This window comes from Numida meleagris, chromosome 11 (genome assembly GCF_002078875.1).
Source record: "Numida meleagris isolate 19003 breed g44 Domestic line chromosome 11, NumMel1.0, whole genome shotgun sequence".
Classification (NCBI taxonomy): domain Eukaryota; kingdom Metazoa; phylum Chordata; class Aves; order Galliformes; family Numididae; genus Numida; species Numida meleagris.
Window position 1 is genome coordinate 679,661 of NC_034419.1, and position 14,876 is coordinate 694,536.

Here is a 14,876-nt window from a genome sequence, read left to right on the forward strand (position 1 = left end):
CTGAGTCTTAATCTCACAAACCATCTCAGGTCTGATAATTCACAGAATCATAGAATCCTCAGAGTTGGAAGGGACCTTTAAAGGCCATCTAGTCCAACACCCCTGCAATGCACAGGGATGCCACAGCTAAATCAGATTGCCCAGGGCCTGAGCCAGCCTGGCCTTAAACGTCAAGGACAGGGCAACAACCCCATCTCAGGGCAACCCGTTCCAGTGCCTCACCACCCTCACGGTTACCACTCACAGACAGGCCTTCCCTATCCAGGGCCTCTGACCTATTGTAGAGAGGCACCTGGGGGGTGGAGCAGGCAAGGAGGATTTTCATTTGCAGCTTCAAGCAGATTTGCATCCATTCACACCTTTCATTTGTGTTCTTGCCTTGAGCCTGAGAAATTTTTCCCTCAACCAGACGTGGTACGGGCTGCCTTGGGTTTTGTGTTTTTTCCTTTGAAATAAGCTGTCCGTGCATGGGTGAATTGTGGTTTCCCTGCTCCTTCTGTTTGTCTTCCATGACACTTTTTAATCTATGTCTTTCATCCTGCAGTCTGATCACAAGGCAGAGCAGGCCCTCCACCTGCTCTCACCTCACAGCTGTTCTGACTGCAGGAGCAAGAGACAGTGCACCTCTAGACCCCTGACAGTCACTTTAGTCTCCCCCTGGGTGGTGCGGGTTACAGCACTGAAGTCAGAGGTAGGGAAAGAGACAGGCTGTGGAATTAAAAAGTTTTATTTTACAAATGCAATTCCTTTGACTTTATCCTATGAAAAAGTAACACACTTTTTCCACAGTGATCTTACATAACAATCAGCAACACAATCTCAATGCCTGGAAAGAGAAAAGCTGAGATGCTTGTCTATCTCAGTGGCCCTAATCTTGGATACTTTTCATTCCTAAAAGGAATTAGTTCCTGGAAGGCAAAGGGATTTCTGCATGGTAACCAAGGCTGTGTTCCTTTCAGACACTCTTTATCTAGTTAGCAAATGCTTTCCACCAACTCTGTAACTGCCTCAGCAATAATACCCCAAAGCAACTTTTGGGCTTTTTTTGACACTTCTTATGAAGAAAGGTTGAGGGAAGTGGGCTCGCTGAACTTGGAGAAGAGAAGGCTCCAGGGAAACCTCACTGTGGCCTTCCAATACTTGAAGGGAGCATATAAACAGGAGGGGGAACAACTGTTTACATGGGTGGACAGCGATAGGACAAGGGGGAATGGTTTTAAACCAGGACAGGGGAGGTTTAGGTTAGATAGTAGGAGGAAGTTTTTCCACACAGAGGATGGTGACGCACTGGAACAGGTTGCCCAAGGAGGCTGTGGATGCCCCGTCCCTGGAGGCGTTCAAGGCCAGGCTGGACGTGGCTCTGGGCAGCCTGGTCTAGTGGTTGGTGACCCTGCACTCAGCAGGGGGGTTGAAACTAGATGACCATTATAGTCCTTTTCAACCCAGGCCGTTCTGTGATTCTATGATTCTTTTCATACAAAGCTTAGTGTCCACCCCTTTGCATCTATAGAAAAATTTAAGTTTCATTTAGACAAATAAAAACTAAACAAAGTTTCTGTTCTGAGAAAGCAGTAGGCTGGTCTGCATTTTAATGTGAAAAATGCTACTACAAAGTATAATGTTTTTTGCAAGTTTATCCAGCAAAGGAGGTCAGAGGATAAACATGCTCTTTAAGCTGGTCCAGTCTATCAGACAAGATAGAAAGCTTTGTCCTCTTTGCTCAGGAAAAGGTTCTGGTCAGAACTTCACATTTTCTTCAAGAAATTTCAGATGGCGTGCCTTCACACTGTAACTCACATACTTGTCTCCCATATGCTCCCGCAACAGCAGCTATTTAGAACACAAGAAAGAAAAAACAACACCAAACTTACTGACATGGAAAAGAGCAACAACGACTGAAGTATCAGCAAAACTAACCAGAACATTAACCAAAGCACTCAGCAGAAAGCAACAGGTGAAGTTTTACAACACAGATGGAAGGCGACAACGGGAAAAGAATACTTTTGTGTGAAAGCATGGGATGTTCCAAATACCACCTAACAGTTTTAAACACAGATGAAATATTCACTGGTAGTACTTACTCATGCAGTATTTTCTTTGTAGCCAAGTATTTAATCAAATGAGCTAAACATATTCCTCATTCATCTCCATTAGGAATAGACATTAAACCATTTCTCACTTTGGAGTGAGAGGAATGCAAAGACAGAAAATTACAGTTCAAAACAAAACCATTAATGGAGAAACACTATGGAATGGTTACTTACATCCCTTGCATCTTCCACAAACTCAGGGACCATGGTACAGTTCTAAAGCTCCTATAGTTCTTGAAGAACATGTAGCTGAATGCTGTTTATATTCAGAATCAATTTTTTTAATATTGAAAAGACACTCAGGCCCTTGCCTGCCATTGACTACAACAACACTCTTTGGAATCCAGATTTGCACTGTTACCTCAATATCTAAAAAGGGCTTTATAAGAAATCAAACAATTGCAAAATTCTAATTTGCAAAGCATTCACCTCTCTCTTCATTTCATCTTCTTCTTCCATAATGCTGTACACCCTCTCAAGAAGTTTCACTCCCAATCCTCGCACCACATCAGATCTCAGGACTTCAACCATTCTCCTAATCTTTTCAGAACCTGATAACATGTCTATTTAAAAAAAAAAAAAAAAAAAAAAAAAAGGAAAATATTAGTAACTTTCGATTTTCATAATGCATGCCTAGAAGAATATGGAGCAACATGCTACCACAGAATTCCAGTTGTCAGTTTGCATGAAATAATTATTTATCTGAAGTAGATAATCAACAGTGGTGAATCAGAGCCACTCCGATGCTAAGTCTTAAGACACTGTACAGTACAAAATCACTGCAGACAATTCACACAATTAGGTCTCTTTAACTTCATTTCAGGTAGTTCCCATACAAAATACTATTTTTCATTCAAACAATTCTCTGTAACAATAGAAAACCACCGAACTGTTTTAAGAATAATTCATTGCAAATGAGCTTCTCTACTCACAAAAACCTCCACTGCGTTTCACAGAATCACAGAATCACTCAGGTTGGAAAAGGCCTCTGAGATCACCGAGTCCAACTCAACCCACCCCACCATGCCCACTGACCACATCCCTCAGTGCCACATCTCCACAGTTCTGGTTTAATGCTGAGTTGTGCATTTCATGTTAAATTCGTGTGCAATTTCAGCTTTGTCCACAACTCACAAAGCTGTTTACTGCTGAATATCTTAAAAGTTATTTCAGAACACTCAACTCCAACTTTGAATCATTCATTCCGGAAACTTCTAAATATGAGGCACATCACAGATCAGCTTTCTTCGTTAATAATTGCACACATTGCCCACACTCCCTTCACTGGCATGTAAATCGCAACTACAACAGTTCTGTACCCCGAATTATTTGGAAAGCTGTAAATATCAGGAAGAAGCAAGAGTGGATTGACTGCTTTCTGTCACCCACTAGTAGGTTTTCTTTGGTGATCAGCAGCTGACAACCAATCATTTAAAGCAGCAACAAAGCAACAGACCTGAAGGAATCTCTTCGAATTTGAATTCCTCTGATTCATCAGGTGATTTTCCATGCAAAATCAAAGTGTCTCGGTATTTCCTATGAAGTTTAAACTCTGGGGCTGGAGTTGAGGTTACAGAGTACTCAGAGTTCTCCTTCGGGTCCATTTTCAGTGTCCAAGTCATTACCTGCACCAACTCGTTCACTTCACTCATACTGCTTTTTCTAACAGAGGAGAAAAATGATGTAATTCAGTCACCATTCATGATGCAATCTCCACCTTTCCTTCAGAGGATTTTCAACAAATTGAGTGAGGTCCTGTTAAGCATTCCATGTTAAATTACTTCCTGTGGTACAGCTTTACCAACAGCAGCATTAGTAGTATTTCATCTAATAATGTCTCAAAATGCATCCACCTGGAAAAAATCCTCAGTCCTATCAGCTACTGCTACCTGTGCAGCTGCACCTGTAGCAATGCAACAAATAAGATTTCTTGAAGAAGTTGCTCTCACTGACAAAATCGGAAATAAATTCTTTCAGCCTCCTTCACAGTGGAAAGTAAACACAAAGACACCTCTGCACTCATGCTTTTAAAGCATCCTGGGCAGTATCCATCCTCTGATACTTCAAAACTGGTTTCCTAAGGAGCTTCACTTGCCAAAATACAGCTACACAATCACACGTCCTAAGAAGTACAGCATGGAAGGTTTATAATCACAGAGGGACAACAATAAAATGTTCTCTATGTATCACATGATTCTTCAATCACTATGTAAAGATAAACTGTGAAAGCAAGGCAATTTTTTCCCCACTCCAACTCAGACTTTAATACTCTCACATATTAAGACACAAAATACTCACTTCTCCTTGGAATCTCCATCAGACTTATCTGTAGAGCTTGTGGAAGAGCTTAGCTCATCATCAGACAGGCAATGGGTTACTCTGCTTTTCTACATGAAGAGGAAACAATAGACAAAAATTCTTATTTTCAGAATTAATTTATCAGTATTGCACAAACTACTTTTCTACACAAAAAGGGCCCCATTCAACTAGAATAAATGTATACATAATGATATATTCAAAAAGTTTAAATTTCGTTTTTAAAAAAGCTAATACACAGGACATTGTGAATATGCTTTATGAAGTGCTTGTTTTACTAGCATGACATCGTCACTCAGTTTTAACAACTATAAATGCTTTACCAAATACCCCGTTTAAAAACAATTAAATCCTGCATGCTTGCTAGCTAAGTGTATTATACATTATCCTTAGCTCATCTACTGATCTTTAACACACACATTTTCAAATAATATTTATTTCCTTTGTTTATCAGTTAAGTTTCCAGCATCCTTTAAAATACAGTGGACTGTGACCACCTGAATCTTTACGATCTCGTGCTGAGTGCACAGCACAACACACACCACCACCACCAGCACGTGCACATACAACTAGCATTACTAAATTTATGTAACCCCAGATTTGTGAATGCAAATTAATTTTTTGCACTTAAATACCAGTCAGAAGAATACACAACCAGATAAAACATGCAAAACACCTTCCATGCAAGTGCACAACTGAGGAAAACATAGCCTATGCTTTGGATTTTAAAGTTTCCTCCGCTGCATCTACTGATATTAATTATGTCCCGTGGTATTGCAGAAGATTTTGCTCAACGTGTGTTCATGACTTTTTTTTTTTTTTTTTTTTTTAAATTAGACAACAAAGAGAATATTACCAGAAACTATTTAGTTTTCTTCTGGAAACTATTTCTTATCGTGCGCACATAAACATACTAATATACAATGTTCAAACACTACTAACAAAGCAAAGTAAGATGTACAAGGCTAAAGGCAGCGTATTAAGACTAAACTCAAACAGGCAATTCATCCATAACCAAAACACAGTTCATTATAAATATTTTATTTAAAAAAACAAAACAACCAATCAGCAATGAAACCATATGTCAGCGCTGACTGTGATACCTCTTAACCCCTGACAAGTAGTATGAAAAAGTGTAGAAATTTTAAGCTGATCTAGCCAAACAAATAGGTAGATTACAGACCTGTACTTTCCCTCAGGTCTTATAAAACAATATATGCAGATAACTGTGCATTCTTATTGAGTTTCTTCCACATACAGATTTTTAAAAATATCATTATATTCCCAAACTGTGCCTCCACTGAAATATTTCTAAAGCATTATGACCTCAGTTTACCTGAGAAATACTGGGATCTGATGAGGACTGAGCAACTTTAACATGATTTTCCATATGTGATTTTCCTTCAACTACTGCACTACTTCCTGTTCGTCTTGCTGGAATCACTGAAAGGATGACATTTTTGCAATATTTATAACTCAGCTGCATGTATTTTGAATTAGTTTCACGCTCATGCAAGAAAAAGTTTGGCAGAAGATAGGCAGGTAGACATTCTGCTAACAAGCTTCTATCTGAAAGGTGCATATTCTGAAACTCACATACATTTCAAATACAAGTTGTCACCCCTAAACACAACTGAACATAATTAAGAATTAGAAGAATACAGAAACGTTAGTCAGAACTACAGCTTTAGTGCATCTTTCTCAAGATGTTAGTGAAGAACACACTGCAAGTTAGAATTTATTCTAAAAGAAGTCCATTTATAGAATGCTAACATGCAAACATAATTACCAGAGGGAAACATCTCTTCCCGAGACTGTTTTAGCCGTCTTCGTTCTCTCGCTGACAAAGGCCGCTCCTTTAAAACAAGTTAGTTTGATATTAATTAGCAACTGTCACAATGACCGTGGCTATCTATTACCTATAAAACAAAAAACCTTTCAAGTGACACAGAAGAGAAAGCTTCTTTCTAAGTACCTAACAAATGCTGTATTATTTGTCACAAAACAGTGTTGGTAACTGAGACCAGCATACACTTTAAAAAAAGAAGCCCGTGACCTCACTGGTTCAGCACAGAAGCATCTCTTCCAACACCAACCAGATGGCTGACTGAACTTCCATTAAGTAGGAAGTTACTTTACATTTCTTTACTCTCTGTACACGTGCTCCAGGAACAACCTGCTCAGAAGCAATGAGAGACAAAAATACAGTGACATCGTGTTTTGAACTAACCTTTGAAATGGCAGCTTGTCTGGTTTTGGCACTATTGGCAGATTCAGAGACTTTGGCAATATGCTCCTCTGCACAGCTTTGTGTTGTCTTTACATTCACATCAGTAGGAGAAGGTAAAGGCCGAGGACAAACTGCTCTGAACTTGAAAGAGAAATGAGTAAGGAATTATATATATACATACGTATATATTAAAGTTCTCTGCAATGTAGAAGACACTCTTGCATGGTAAAGTTGGACAGGAGAGGTTTTGCATCCTACTTATGTCTCCCCCTCTACACTTCTGCTTGCAACCACTTCCCCTCTCTCCATCCCTAAATTTCATCCCTCTCCTCCCAGACTACTTTTCACCCAATTATTTTGCTGACCCCAGCCTCAAATACCAAAACCGAAGAGCACAGCAACAAGGTATGATACTGAAAATCAATCATCCTGTTTTTCTTTCCTCACATAGCTGGTGCCTTTCCTCCAAGAAGCCACTTTGCTCACTGTGGAAGCAGTGACAGGAGCCCTGCTTTAGGCATACATGTAAGGACCAGTATCTTCTTCCTGGAGTCTGCACTCATATGTTCAGGGCAGCCATTACACACGTCTGGTCTAAAGCACTAGTAATGTTCTGCTTGCTACAAGGAGCCTTATCTGCACAGCCAGGAAAATACTGCCAGGTATTTTGTAGACAGAAAAAGGAGAAGTTTGTCCCAACAACCCCATGCACTTGTACAGGCTTGGGGCAGAGTGGCTGGAAGGCTGCACAGAGGAAAAGGATCAGGGGGTGGTAGTGACAGCCAGCTGAACATGCGCCAGCAGTGTGCCCAGGCAGCCAAGAAGGCTGAGGGCATCCTAGCTTGCATCAGAAATACTGCAGTCAGCAGGAGCAGGGAGGTGGTGGTCCCCCTGTACTCCACACTAGTGAGGCTGCACCTTGAGTACTGTGTTTGGCTTTGGGTCCCTAATAAACCAGTACAACATCAAGGCCCAGGATCATGTACAGAGAAGGGCAACAAAGCTGGTGAGGAGTCTGGAACACAAGAGGCTGAGGGAGCTGGGATTGTATAGTCTGGAGAAGAAGAGGCTCTTAACACTCTCTACAACTCCCGGAAAGGAGGGTGTAGCAAGGTTGGGGTCAGCCTCTTCTCCCAGCTAACCAGCAATGGCCAGAAGCTGCACCAGGGGAGGTTCAGGTTGGATACTAGGAAAAAATTCTTCTTAGAAGGAGTGGTAATGCATTGGCACAGGCTGCCCAGGGGGGTGGTGGAGTCACCGTCCCTGGAGGTTTTCAAGAAAAGTGTACATGTGGCACTGAGGAACAAGGTTTGGTGGGCACAGTGGTAACGGATGGACAGTTGGATGGTTTCAGTGGTCTTTTCTAAAGGCAACACTACAATGCTTCCTTGCACATAGCTGGTATATCCAGCTCACACTTGTGAGGTTTGCTGACATTTTCAAAGGTTTACTCATGCCGCTCATAAAGGACATCTTGAGTGTTCTGCATTTCCCTATCAGTGAAGTTATAGAGATGTGCATAAAAGCATCATGAAAAACTTTTTTTAAAAAAATCTCATTTTTAAAGAGTAAGAAAAGTAGAGAGAAATATTTTTAATTATTATCTGTACCTTCTCTGGACAGACTTCAGCTAGCTCTCTTTTCTTCTGCCGTCGCTGCCGTGAGAGAGAGGGCTCATGAGCAGAACCATGAGGCTGTAATTGAGAGGTAATTTTTTCCTGAGCATCTCCTGAAGCTCCATGACAGACAACATCCTAATAAAGAAAAGTACTTTTTCAGTTTGTAGGCATTAAAAAAAAAAAAAATCAGCACAGGCTACTTTACTGCTTGGACTACATCCAACTTAACGTTTGACAGTTGCAAACACAATAAGCTCGTGACAATTAGAAAACAATTATCTGCTGCACCACCATTTCTAAAGTAGGAAGCATTCAAAATACACTTACCTGAATTACAACAGGAACAAATGGTCCTAGCAGTTTTTCAGTAGAATCCAAACTCTGCAGTAGATGATTTCTCATTAGAAAAGTGCATGAAAATCTTCTTGTAGAACAAAAGTTATTAAAAGGCAATCACCACCTAAAGTAAAATGGCTTCAAGCAACTATGCGGAAGTGACAGCTGTACAGCCAGAGGAACAGACGTAAGACCATTAAAATCCAAAGCACCAAAGTGAGAGGAAGAGCCATGTTTATATTTGACGGTTTAGAGATTCAACAGGATGAAATAAGAACAGTATTCTTGCAGTTGTCTTAGCAGACTCATCTAACACTGGGAAATGCACAGGGGAAAAAAAAATTAGGCAGTATTTCTGTGTTGGTTACTATTTAAACCATAGCACTACAGAAGCCTAGGGAGAAGCTGACGTTTCGTTAGACATACTGATTTTCCAAATCACCAGCACGAGCAGTGAAAGAATAAATGAAAAGAAGGACAGCAGGAAACAATCTGCCCTCAAAAGAAAGGAAAGCAAGAAAACTAAATCCTTCAAACTTTCCCATCACCATTCAATTCTCCCTTCTTTTATGCCTCTTTCCATCTCTTCATCACCTCCCTGCCTTCAATCTCTCCCACTCCTCATCTTCACTTTTTTTTTTTGTAAACTTCAACATTTTATTCAGTGTCTGACTATAAAGAAGAAGGAGACAGATATAGTGCATGTGGTATATAACTCAGGAATCAATCCCAAGAGCTGTTTAATCTACCCTCTATTCTCTGACAAATTTAGTACCCTAACTCCAAGTCTACCATTTAACTATTCAGATCATTTAGTTGTGTGTACTAAATAGTCAAGAATGGAAGAGAAAAGCCTCTGCGAGCCCCACCTGATTGGCTGTTTACTCCGTTTGCTATTAGTCACCTATCCAAATCAGGACGAACCCAAGAGATTAGCCAGGCCTATTCAGAACACAGAACAAAGATGTCCTAAAACTATTCTTGTCATCTCTCCTCTTGGCTGGAAGATTCGAGTTCCCTTCAGAGACAGCATTACCATCATCTGAAACTCCCCCACCACACAGCATTTGCAAATCTGAAGCCAAGGATGCCAGCTTTTTAGAGGATCTCAATAATGCAATCATCAGAATCCTGCTTGGGTAGCAAACCAACATGAGCAGCAGCTCTTTAAGAGGCTTCTCTTAGTTATATCTGCTCCAAAGTCTATGTAAGCATAAATGCATTACCAGGTCAGTTCGCTTTTGGTCTTTCGATGCAGGCTGCAGGAGTTTCGAAGTGTCATCATCATCTTCCACAGCATCAACAGACGAATGCTTAGATTCAACACATACCTCCTTAAAAGCCTCCTTTGTCTTTTTCTGTATTCCATCAGTTTTGATCACTGGACTACTGGATATTATTTTAGAATTCCCTGAAACATTCACATACTTTGCTTTATTACTCTCTGGAATATGCTCGCTGCTACTCTTTTCACTTTCGAAGTTCCTCTTTTCATACGGTAAGATATCAATATTCACTCCACTAATCGTAGCTAAGGAGCCTTCCAGGTTGTTCAAATCATTACTGCTTGGTTTTATATTCAGCTCAATAGCTGGTTTCTCTGATGGACAAAACTTGCTGGCTTTATATTTGATGGTGCAGTCTTCCTCATTCTAGAATAACAAGAAAAACAAAACAAAACAAGAAAGCTGCTTCTTGGTATTATGCACTTATGGAAGAATATTTCAAGCACCCAAGGAACATCATTAACATAACAGAGTTCATCAAGTGTAATGAAATTATGATCAATTACAGATTAAGTGCTTCAAAAATGCAACAGCCCATATTTTAAAAGAGATACAGACTGCATTTGCAGATTACATATTTCAGGCACGGATGTATACATATACTGCTCACCCACTTTCCCCTGGTACCATGAAGGCAAAGTTGTACATCCTTGGCTCTTCCATGAAGGAGTAATTTGTTTTACTGATCCACAGCTTTTTATTACTTACATTATTAACCTAAACACTATTCCTTCATTAACATAAGTTTTACATAACACTAGGAACCTATGTTCTCACCAGCACTCAAGGCATGTCACATAAAAGATAGTATTTTTCCTAGGAAAAGCAAGTTGATTCTTTTCGTGGTGCAGGGGAAGAGGAAGAAGAAGGATGTATCTTACAACTCTGCATTTCCTCCCTTGCTCAAAGGAACTGTCTGGGGGTGTAACGTTCTTGTTATGAGATTCATTCTTCACTGAGACCACAGAGGAAGAATCTTTAAGTTTAGAATCTGCTGTTTTCTTTTGACTTTTAGCTGCTTTCCTGTTTAAAAAAAAAAAAAAGTTTCTCAATCATTGGCTACAAGACCTTAAGATATTTCTTCAGATTCTACTAATTTAAAAAAAATCCAATCCATTAAACAGAACACAAACAGAGAATACACAAAGTGGGCTTTTCTGACAGACTGTACATAACATTCTTACCTTCCTCTCTATAAAAGTAGCTTAAAAACACTATTTAGACTCTGGCAGCAAGGTACATTTGTTCTGAACAGCACTAAAACCACTCTTATCTGGGAGTAGTAAAATAACTGACCAAATTCAACAAAGAAAAATAATCATATCAATGAATACCAAAAGGAAATTCCTATTACAATTCCCAGCTGATAAATGGCTTCAATGAACCATATACCATAACAAGCATCTCCCAGTGTTTCCTTGAAAACACTGGAGTTTCTTATTTCTTTACTCTGAATAAGCTGATCAGTACTAAGTGTTGCATAGATTTCATTTCCCTTTGCATAAAATAAAACAAACAATCAAAGAAAAAACAACTGGTTTTCATTCTGACTCTCCTATTTCTCAAAGACTGTAAGGGAACTAAAACGTTCACAGGCTTTGCAACTGCACACAGCAGAACTAACGTTATCGTGCTATAAAAGCAAAACAGGAAAAGTTGTAAAGCTAAGATGAAAGTAACATGGATGTTTTGCATACAGTCACTCAAGTGGAAATATCTTACATCTTTGTGGCTTCCAAAAACCGCGAAATTTGGTGCTTGATATATGGCTCTCTCAGTATGCTTTTCACGCTAGGCCTTTGCTCGGGTCTTTTACTGAGCATAGTTTGTATTATTTCCACCAGCTGTGGGCTGTAATCCTTTGGCATGGGTGGCAGCTGTAACAGGAACGGAAGCCTGATATTACGTTTATCAACGAGTATTGAAAAATCATTTATACATGACAGTCAAATTCAGCTAAGTACTTTGTATAAAAAACAGTCCAACTATTCATACGATGAACTTCCCAAGTGCTTAACTGCCCATCAAACAGAATACAGAAATTCTGTTTTGCTTGTGAATTCTTGTTATTTTTTTCATTAATATCAGCAGTTGAAATTCTGTGAATAGGCATAAGAGATTATATATAACAAATCTGTTTTAACTTCGTCATACAACAAAGCAAATAAGACACAAGTTTTATCTAACAGGAAAATAGCATCAAATGAATGGTGATGGAATTCTTTGCACAATGCATAATTCAGAAGCAAATGAAGAAAGTGACTTATCTCGAAATATTGAAAACTAATCAATACAGTAGTGCACAAACAGGTAACAAGAATCCTAAGCAGTATCTAGAAACAAACTTCCAGGATCTGCTATTCTATCACAGATTACCAGGAAACACCAATCTTACATAGATGACAACGCACGTAACATGCAAGATACTTATAAATCCCTGCAAGGTTTCTGATTGAAGAAGGTTACCCCAAGCTATCATGATAAAAATATAAACACGCTTTTACCTTTCCTTCAATAATTCGATAAACCAAAGAGTTCATGTCTTTGGCATTAAAGGCATGTTTCAGTGTAGCCATTTCATAAACGCAGCAGCCTAATGCCCAAACATCAGACTGAAAAAAGGAGAAGAGAAAGTTTGGAGAGTTTTGTATTAAAGAAAGAAACTTTATCTCCAGACTTATTCATATGCTTCCAAAGAGGCTTTTAATCACAATAAATGAATTAAGATAAAATTACATTGCAAACTTTTGGCCTCAGTCTCACTCTTTATTTTGATTGACTATTTTCTTCCAACTTTAACCAAGTGGATTCTGAAAATAAGTGTAGAAGTTGCAGTTTGTAGGGTGCCTTTTTTTTAATTAATTAATTACAAAGTTGGTTCTAACCAGAGAATGAAAATCTTTTTCATTAGAACAGTTTTCCTTAGTGGTTGCTCAAAGACACCCAAATTGATGCTCCCCATGGTTTTCAACATGTAGAACATAAAACAAATTAATATAATTGTGGTGTTATTTTAAATTCACAGAGACATTGCTCATTTCTCAATTTTTTTTAATATTTCAGTTTAGTATGAAGCATCCTGTCTCATAAATAATACATTTAAAAAACACAGCTATATAACACAGACTAAAATCTTTGTTTATACTGGCATGCTACAATAGGTACAGGTAGCCTGATGAACATCTGATTTGTGGTAACTTATCACATGCTGTTAATTCTCATCCACTGCAGTAAACAGTTCCATAAATGAATTAAGTAAAAATAATGCATAAGATTGTAACATTCTCAGGCAAACAAAAATTGCTTAGCATAGTAGAAATGACATTTGCATCAACTCACTGTACCTTGTAGTTGTAGGGTTTGTTAGAAAAGAGCTCAGGGCTCATGTAGTACGGTGTGCCTATGAGAGTGCTGGCCATGTCACACTGGTTTTCCAACACTCTGGCTATTCCCAGGTCACCCACTTTGATTATATTTGATTTTGTCAGAAAAACATTTTGAGTTTTAAGATCTCTGTGAAGAATGTGTTTTTCATGTAAATACTGGGAGGGGAAGAAAAAAAACAACACATACAGATTGAGTTAAGTAACACAACTGGTTCTCCATTGAGAAGTAAAATCATGCTATGTGGGTCAAAGGAGGAAAATGCAAACACAGCAAAGACACAGATATCATTACCTAAAAAAAATGATTTGTCACTGCTGAAGACAGCAATAGTGAATTAATGTAAGAATAATACAGGTACAGACCCCAAATTTGGTATTCCTTTACTGAAAACTCCCATGTGGCTTTAACAAGCCAGCAGAAAAGCAGAAATAAAAAAGTAGGACTGTGCTCAGACTAACACTTCTGATACCTCCATTTCCTGGCAGCCAGATCTTAGTCTTTAGTTTAAAATTTTGGTGGAAAACGCAACATGCGCTTTGTCTAAATAATGGAAAAAAGATGAGGTTTACAGTTAGCAAGAATAGGCACGACTGTGTATATATACTTGTGTATAACCGGCCACAGGAGGCAACTTTTAAGGAGCAGGACAGAAAATTCTTATTTCTCAGTGTTAATATTCCTACCTTGTCTTTATTACCATAGTAATTGTTTTTAAAGTTTGACAATCTCCAATTATTACATGTCAACAGACCAGGATAATATTTAAGAAAATTACGAACTAGCCGTTTCAACTTACCATTTAAAAACAGCAAACCACTGAAAACAAAATGCTTCTGAAAGAAGCCTTTTCTTTTTAAGAAAATGGAAAAAAATCTACACTATTTAAGTCTGACCCAAAAATTCAAACCAGAGAAGCATTTCAGACTACAAACACCTTGGAAGTTACCACTGTCTATTGTGATAGAGATGTAGATATACCAAGTGATAGCAAATTCCCGCCTAAAACTGATAGTTTGACTGCAGTGACCTGTGAACAGGTCATTAACTGATGACCATTGTACTTAGATGTCAACCCAGCCAAACCGGAATTCAAAATGTGCAGCCTAACTACGGAATTCTAAAGGCAGAATGAACCAAATCGTCATTTTAAAACAGAAATTTAAAGTTATATTTTATTTTACCTGCAATGCCATGGCAATCTGGACAAACCATTCTACCACCTGATTTTCTGGCAGAAGTTTGCCCTTCTGCTCTTTGAGTCTGTGATACAGGTCTCCTCCTTCGCAGAAGCCCATAACAATATACAGCAGCCCATCTTCCCCCTGCCAGGATTCTCGGTAGGCGACTATGTTGGGGTGTTTCAGCTGGGATAGCAGCTGTGCCTCTTGCTCCGCCGCTCTCCTCTCTCGGTTGGAAGCACGCTTAAGGTTTAACTTTTTGATGACATACTGCCAAATAAATTTTACGATACATCATCAGAGAAGAAAGTTGCTACGCAGAAGCTCAAGGAAATAACCCAAATCTAAAGGAAATGCAATAGTGGAAATCTCCATACATTATTCTTATTACATATAGCAATTTCTTAGCAGTTACATACCACATATACAATTAC

At 38.9% G+C, this 14,876-nt stretch overlaps 1 protein-coding gene across 3 annotated transcripts in view; it reads right to left on the bottom strand.

Moving 5' to 3' along the window:
- Positions 1,553-14,876, bottom strand: part of NEK4 (NIMA related kinase 4) — a 17,647-nt gene continuing 4,323 nt past the window's right edge. For 2 of the 3 annotated variants that reach the window (XM_021409570.1, XM_021409571.1), the window contains exons 2-16: positions 14,446-14,712; positions 13,222-13,419; positions 12,382-12,489; positions 11,600-11,754; positions 10,759-10,900; positions 9,818-10,243; positions 8,583-8,636; positions 8,247-8,390; positions 6,637-6,777; positions 6,196-6,262; positions 5,743-5,849; positions 4,389-4,477; positions 3,547-3,752; positions 2,520-2,653; positions 1,553-1,830 (exon numbers count right to left, since the gene is read on the bottom strand). In XM_021409570.1, the coding sequence (XP_021265245.1) occupies positions 1,738-1,830; positions 2,520-2,653; positions 3,547-3,752; positions 4,389-4,477; positions 5,743-5,849; positions 6,196-6,262; positions 6,637-6,777; positions 8,247-8,390; positions 8,583-8,636; positions 9,818-10,243; positions 10,759-10,900; positions 11,600-11,754; positions 12,382-12,489; positions 13,222-13,419; positions 14,446-14,712 (2,331 nt within the window). In that variant the 3' untranslated portion in view covers positions 1,553-1,737. The remainder of the gene's footprint in view (positions 1,831-2,519; positions 2,654-3,546; positions 3,753-4,388; positions 4,478-5,742; positions 5,850-6,195; positions 6,263-6,636; positions 6,778-8,246; positions 8,391-8,582; positions 8,637-9,817; positions 10,244-10,758; positions 10,901-11,599; positions 11,755-12,381; positions 12,490-13,221; positions 13,420-14,445; positions 14,713-14,876) is intronic. The other variant, XM_021409572.1, reaches the window with a different exon arrangement.